Source organism: Silene latifolia, chromosome 7 (genome assembly GCF_048544455.1).
Source record: "Silene latifolia isolate original U9 population chromosome 7, ASM4854445v1, whole genome shotgun sequence".
Taxonomy (NCBI): domain Eukaryota; kingdom Viridiplantae; phylum Streptophyta; class Magnoliopsida; order Caryophyllales; family Caryophyllaceae; genus Silene; species Silene latifolia.
The window spans coordinates 23,374,810-23,382,424 of record NC_133532.1 but is presented as its reverse complement, the minus strand read 5'-3'; the positions used below and the strand labels follow the sequence as shown (position 1 = coordinate 23,382,424).

Here is a 7,615-nt window from a genome sequence, read left to right as displayed (position 1 = left end):
TAAACAATTTACCATATCCATCATCGACACAACTTATAGACTGTGCTAATATGGCGTAGGTTGAAAATCTCATTACTTTGATAACCTGAACACACACAAAAACATATCATGCATTAGTAACAATAATGAGTATAGATAATGAGTTATGACAATTTGAAATACTCGTCAGGCACTAAATGCAAATTAAACCTAATAAATATGGAAACTAACAATCTAAACTTTGTAAAGCTAATAAGGAAATTGGATCATAAAAAACAAAGAAGCACATGATTTGTAAACTGAAATAATGAAAATTAAGGAGGAAATTGCATCATAATTGACTACAATTGTGATGTTTATCGGTTTGTTTATATATATACCTTTTGTAATTAGTTTTTTAGTTCTAAACAAATTCAATGGGAAAGAGATCTTTTGCTAGTATGTAATTCTTATTATTATTTAATTAATAATATCATATGAGGTAATTTTTTATCTTTTCGATTTTTTAAAATTTTATCTTATTTAGAACTGTGGCATATTTTTAAATACACATTATTTATTAAATAATAGTAGTAGCCACTAATATTGCTCGAAATTAAACAAAAGCAGTAGCCACTAATATCGTACGAAAAGTTCCTCTTTTAAGTATATATATATTGATATTGATTATTCTCTGATTTCATGTTATTTTATAATCTAGGTTATATATGCTTTTAATGAGCTGATTAATTAGTTATTTATTTTTTACGAAAGTCATGGGAGTAGTTCATACTTCATACACCTCATGCTTGACAAATTGGTTCATTTAGCTAAAAAAAATGTGTTAATCAAATCATGTTGGTTTAATACAATTTCTAAACGCACCTATTTTACTTTTTTTGATAATAATATTTACTGTTGGTTACACCTTATTTGGAGTATTGTACCTCTAGAAAAGGTAGTTGAAAGATACTTTGATTATCTTCATCGATGAGTGGTCGTATTCCCAGCAATAAAAATATGAATTGTATACTACCGTTGTACCGTGTAATGGATGAAAAGTGACCACATTATGATAAACCGTGACCATTTAGAAATAAAAGTGGTATATGAAGTGATGTACCCTTAAGTTTAACTATTTCAATAATCATATGACAATAATGATAGTCTAGCTGTTAGTGCAACTGCGCAAGGCAGGCAATTTGAGTTATTATGTATTATCTCTGATGATTTCACATGTTTATTTTATAATTTATAATGTATCTGCCTTTCATGAGCTGAATACTTATTCATTTATTTTTTACGAAAAAGTCGTTAGTTCAGACACCAAGAATTAGCATCCAATTAAAGTCGAATATTGTTGGGAAAAACTAAGTCAGAATAAAAGAAGAATTGAAGGATGTCACGATTTATTTGAATGGAAGCAAGACAACGGTCTTATTGATATTCCGTTTAAGGGGACGTGGTGTAATAATTCGCAAGCTAAGGGGGAGAGGAGGGTGTATGAAAGAATTGAAAAGGCAACTGGTTTGGTCTCTTTCCAGATCCAGTCATCCAGCTATCGGACCATGCATCAATTGAACTTTGATACTTACCTCTTGGTTAACAAATCGAAACGTCCATATAAAATGGATGCGTGGAGTTGGCATTGGGCTGTGCTGGGCCGGCCTGCTTGCCGGCCCATCGTGCCTTCCCCCAAAAATGGTCCGGCCCAGGCACAGATATTGGGTTGGCCGTGCCGTGCCTGCCCACTCACTCAAACCCCCGCCGCGGCCCGCTCTTGTCATGGCCAGTTTCGTACTTGATGTCTTGATTAGTTGATTACTTCTCTTTTAAAGGAACTAAATTTAATTAAATAATTAAAAAACGATATTAAAAAAAAGGAATTTAATTAAATAATTAAGAAACAGGCCAAATCTTGGGTCGTGTCGTGTCAGGCCCGCCGTGTCTGGTTCATGTCGGACCCTCCGTGCTTGGGCCGTGCCGTGCCTAGGCACGGAATTCTCAAAAAACGCAGCCACGGCCCGCCTCCAACCCGTTCGTGCCGTACCTGTGTCGGACTCGTGCCGCCCGCCTTAGCCCGGTCCGAATTGCCATCTCTATGCGTAGAACCTTGACCACAAGGAGTGTATGGAGATTATCGGAAAAGGATTGTGTCGTGGCGATAAATCCAACAGTTCGAATAAAAAGTCAAGAACGGGATGTTGGATTTGTGGCAAAACAGATCATCTAAAATGGAACTGTAAATTTGCAAAGAAAGAAGCAGGAAAAGTAAATGCTGGACAAGGGTAAGAGCATCCGCAAAGGTGGGAAACTAACCTCCCAATATGCCATCTCTCTCCTCAATGGGGAACCTCATTATTGCATACACCCTCCCAACAAATGGGGCTCCTCTATTTATAGGGAAAGTCCCCAAAGAAAAAGTAAGGTCTTTTGAGTTGTTTTTGGGGAGGCTCCCAAAATTTTGGGGGTAAATTAATATTGTTGGGAACCCCATTGTTGCATAGATGTAGATATAAATTGGGGAGGATAAATGAAAAAGTTAGAGTATCCTATAAGGTAAGGCTCCCCATATTTTCTCTTTCCTTTTCTTATTCGTTCACCTCATTTTCCACTACTTTTTTTAGTATAGATGTAGATATAAATTGCATAGATGTAGTAAATTGCATAGATGTAGATATAAATTGGGGAGGGTAAATGAAAATGTAATTGGAAATGGTGGATTCAGTATACAAAGGCCTACTGAATGAAAAAATTTGGAAACCTTCTCAAAAGTAACACAAATTACTTAACTTTTTTTTTGTGACCTTCCCTAAAAACAGTGGAGCCCCATTTTATGGGGAGGTTCGTGCAACAATGAGGTTGCTCATTTGACGAAAGAGAAGGCAAATGGGGAGGTGATTTCTCTCCTTTGCGGATGCTCTTAGTGGAAAATGAGGTGGACGAATAAGAAGGAAAGAGAAAATATGGAAAGCCTCATCTTTGCAGATGCTCTAAGGACCAAGGTCCTCCAAAACAAACAGCAGAGTAATAATCTTGTTTATGATATCAATTTCAATGAAAATTATATACCATAGATTTCTAAAGCATATCTAATGCAGGATGATCACATAGCATGGTGGATTGACTCGGAAGCCATCACACACGAGGCATTAGTTTGTGATATCAATGTCAATTTCAGTGAAAATGAAAATTATATACCATGGATTCGTGAAGCATAATCTTGTTTGTGATATCAATTTCAATGAAAAAAAAAACTTATAGAGCATGAGTAGCCAAAAACAGTGGCATTAATTTCCAAACTATGTAACCAGCTCGATATATTTCAAAAAAAAAAACTATGAGACTCAAATATTTAGGAAGAGTTGAGGCCTATGACATGAGGGTTTCTGCTCGAGGTGGCGGAGGTATATTGTCGAGCAATACTCACATTTCCGGCCTTCAAAAACTTGGAGTACCACCTTTGGGAGAGCCTGGGATGTCGGGTCAATTTTGGGTCATTGAAATCAATATAGTATAGGCCAAAGGTAAATTTGGTCCCGAACATCAACTCGTACATGTCTAAGAACGACCAAACGAAGTATCCTTGCGTATTTGACCCGTTTCTGCAAATATTTTTAGAACATGGTTTCGATCAGAACAGAACAGAAAGGTTAACGATAATACTAATACACCTAACATGGTATATATAAATTGAAATGTAGGTCTAGGAACTTTACCTTACTGCATCAAGCACAGCTCCAATGTGACCTTGCAAATATTCTACACGCGATTGGTCGTTTAGTAATGTATCGTAGTCAGTACTGTGATCACTGAGTTGGCCTGCCGAAAAGTTCCATTCACAACAGCAATTATTCAGTAGGTACTAGTCAATAAAAATTCATATTGTATTAGAGTAAAGAGACACCAAGAGATCGACGAACCATTTTCATGGATATAGATACGAGGATTGCCATATGCTTGCTTGAAATGCTCCAGTACTCCTTGGAGTCCCCATGGTGTATTGATAAATGGATTCTAGACGGACCAATCAAGTCGAAGAAAAGTAAGTAAGATAAAAGAACTTAGGAGTAATTAAGAATTAAAAACCAGTTGATAATTGAGAAACTGAAACTAAGTCCTCACCCCACTAAATGGATCACTGCCTTCTAAATCTGTGACAAGTTCAAATGTAAGCAGTTTTACACAAAAATGCGTAATAAATGCACATGTCCGTCTCTTTATCATAATGTCGAGAACCCACAGGGTAAGACTACTTACATCAGACTCCCCTATCCCGTCTCAGGCGGGAGTCATTGATGCATTAGGGTAACATCAGAAAATATGAGATGTGAAAAATCTGAGAGACATACATGACCATGATGTTGCCTGGTCAGCCAGATAATCTCTGGCTTCCTTGTTGAGCTTTTCAGAATTATCTTTAACCCTAATGACGGCGTAGTAATTTAGTCCGATAAAATCAAATGATTCTTTCAGCAACTCGGTTTCCTTTTGAGTGAACCCGGGAAGTTTGGAGCCAGCATTTTTTTTCATTATTGCAGGGTAGTCTCCATACATCAGGGGTTCCATGAACCTGAAACCAAATCAAATGCATTTACCTTCTAGTATGGTAGTCCCTCCGACTCAACAGATTCTTTACGTTTTATTAAAATAGTCCTCACAAAAGAATAAAAGCGTAAAGAACCTGATGAGTCTGAGGTAGTAATACATAATGTGACTGAACAGTAGCTTAAGCTGACAAATGACAGCAATGCTAATTTTGAAACTCACCAGCCTATAAAGAAATCTTTGGATCGTCCCGTGGCAGTAACATCCTCTGTGGTATTCGAGAAAGGAATAAAATCGAATGCGTACAAGTTGAATCCTATAAATCCATGTTGTCTTCCCTGAATAGTAATATTACAAAAGTTCGCGTACTAGAATTTGTGTTATAGGAAATAAATATTTGACGGAGTTCATAATCTTATATAGGAGTACCTGATAGTTATCTCTGTACAGCCTTGCAGCTGATGCATGAGCAAGCAATAAATGGTGAGCTGCAAGGTACGGCTCTAACATTGAGTTTCCTTTCGTACAATTAATTCCAAAAGGGAAAGAGCATCTAGAAGGGGGTGAATTTCCGAGATCATAACCACCAAAGATGAATATATTTGCCTCATTGATCGTTGTCCAATGTAAAACCCGATCACCAAATTCTCTAAAGCAAACATCAGCGTATGCCACAAAATCTTCTCTGCATTCACAGATCAATGTCTGTCAGCAACACTTCACTCACGGCATGAAATATGTTACTAGCCGCAGTATTATTATAACAAAATCCTTTAAATCATCGAGTAAACAAGACAACGGGAGGAACATACATAATCCTTGAACCAACGAACCCCCCGTATTCATCTTCAAGTACCTGAGGTATATCTGAATGAATCAATGTAACATGTGGCTGGATTCCTGTAGATTAAAATTGACCAAGAAAGAAAATATCATTCTAAAACGAAATCTCGAGGAGTATATGCAAGAATGATACAGTGAACTTTTTATTACCTTTGGTTATGAGTGCATTGATGAGGTTATTGTAATATTCCAAACCCTTTGGATTAACAGGTCCTCTGCCATCTGAAGATAAATACAAAATACTTAGACTAAAAGATACTGTAGCGTAATTTATACTCCGTATAAGTATTCTAAAGACGACTGTATATGATTGTTCATACTCGGTATCAGTCTTGACCAGGATATGGAGAACCGATAAGCATCCAATCCTGTTTCGGCCATCAGTTCTACATCTTCCTATCATATGATAAACAATGTGTGAGTATAACTTTTTACTATGAGCTTTGTATGAGATCGACTCACATGTGAAACCAACGTAAAACATTACATACTATTGCTAAAGTAACTATAGGGTAAATGGTTGTGTGTAATGAACCTGAGTATAACATATAAATATACTCCTTCCGTCTCAGTCATTTGTTTACCTATAACATTTTAGGGTGTTACATTCATTTGTTTAACTTTCTATATCAGGAAGGTTTTTTATGGGTAATTTGATCATCAAATGACACTATTGTCCATTTGCCATCCATTAACTACAACAGCAAATGATCCCTTCCGCTCTCCTTGGTCTTTGTGCCAAAAGCAAAGGTAAACAAATGCAAACCTAAGCATGAGGGCGATAGCTAAGATGAAAAATACGGAGTAGTCGTCACCTTGTATTTGTGATACTGGTCAGATGTTACATCTCCATTTCCCGGCTTAGGATCTGAAAACCAACAAAGAGTATCAAAAATTCAAAAGGAGAAATTAAATTACTGGTTTCTTCTATTCGTTAACGCGTTCTTAAGTTTTTCGTTACTCTTTCACCAGAAAACATGAGCAATCAGTACAAGAAAGCACTAGTAGGTTACAACCAACATGTTTCTCGTCTGCTAAAAAACATGGAACGGTCATATCTACATCTGATTCCAGTATTCAAACAAACTAATTAACTAAGCCATAAAAATTCAGGTTATTCAGACCATGTACAGATTTCTCAATCATTCAGCGATACCGTGTACAGATTTCTCAATCTTGGTGCGACTCATCAATCATTCAGTATGCTCTCAATCTTGGTCCCACTCATCTAACTGCCAGCGATACCGTGTACAGATTTCTCAATCTTTCAGAAAATTAGAGAAAGCGCGCAGAATGAGGATTGATGCATAAAGGAAATGTGACTAACCAGAGTGAGCAAAAGTATCAAATATACTCGGTGTCCTTCCATCCTCGAAAGCCGCTCCCTCCACCTTCATCACACATAAAACGACTTGAGAAACTAGAACAAATTATCGAGTTGCCATATTTAGAGCGTCTCCACCAACTATAATAGTACGAGTCCTTTCATGAAGTTACCCAAAAATAACACCACATATGTTAGACCCATATCGGACCAATTTTCTAATGTGTCCCTGATAACACACATTAAAAACCCAAATGTGAAAATATATAACGATAATATAGAGAATATTCCAGTCTTCCTAACTAACTTAGGTAGGAAGACTGGAATATTCTCTATAGATAACGTTTTAAGCTTACAATATAGTCAATAAACCGAGTAACATGTAAGAAAAGGTCATAAGCTTAAAACGATTTCAAATGATTTACGCGACAAAAAAAAGTGAAGGACAAAGAGGAGATGAGAGTACCTGATAAGCAGAGGTAGAAGCACCAAAAATGAAATGAGAAGGAAAGTCGTGTCGTTCAAACGTAACGGTATCGCCACCGTAAACGTTGTTTGATAACAATGATACCACACCAAACCATAATACTACTTTGAGGAATACCATGTCTTCCCTTACTACTTTCTTCTTCACTCACTCTCCCTCTTTCTCTTCCTTATATAAAGTGGATAAACCAATTAAATAACTAGGACGGAGAGAATACTTCATGGAAGTAAAGATATTAACGAAATGAGATGAGTTTTGACAAACGTATAAAAAAAAATATGATAACAATTGACTAAGACAGAACGAGTAGTTCATACCTCATGCAGTCATGCTTGGCATCGCACTTTGTTAGTATAATACGAGTACAATTTCTACACCAGCAATTTTCCCTTGTGACGGTCACAATTTGCGACGGACAAATGTGAACAGTGTTTATAACGGAATAGTACCCGTCA

General features: G+C 36.7%; 1 protein-coding gene across 3 annotated transcripts; it reads right to left on the bottom strand.

Moving 5' to 3' along the window:
- Nucleotides 1-3,117: 3,117 nt before the first annotated feature.
- LOC141591939 (cyanidin 3-O-glucoside 5-O-glucosyltransferase (acyl-glucose)-like) lies at nucleotides 3,118-7,615 on the bottom strand. 3 transcript variants are annotated; one of them, XM_074412448.1, is made up of 14 exons: nucleotides 7,478-7,615; nucleotides 7,140-7,328; nucleotides 6,677-6,740; nucleotides 6,165-6,217; nucleotides 5,670-5,745; nucleotides 5,500-5,571; nucleotides 5,319-5,406; nucleotides 4,936-5,191; nucleotides 4,729-4,844; nucleotides 4,311-4,531; nucleotides 4,084-4,112; nucleotides 3,882-3,975; nucleotides 3,678-3,780; nucleotides 3,118-3,563 (listed from the first exon to the last, which is right to left on the bottom strand). In XM_074412448.1, exons 2-14 carry the CDS (start codon nucleotides 7,278-7,280, stop codon nucleotides 3,314-3,316), a joined length of 1,563 nt encoding a protein of 520 aa, XP_074268549.1. In that variant the 5' UTR covers nucleotides 7,281-7,328; nucleotides 7,478-7,615; the 3' UTR covers nucleotides 3,118-3,313. The 3 variants fall into 3 exon arrangements, with proteins under 3 accessions (XP_074268549.1, XP_074268550.1, XP_074268551.1); XM_074412449.1 differs by having other exon boundaries at nucleotides 7,140-7,324; nucleotides 7,478-7,614; XM_074412450.1 differs by having other exon boundaries at nucleotides 7,140-7,376; nucleotides 7,478-7,568.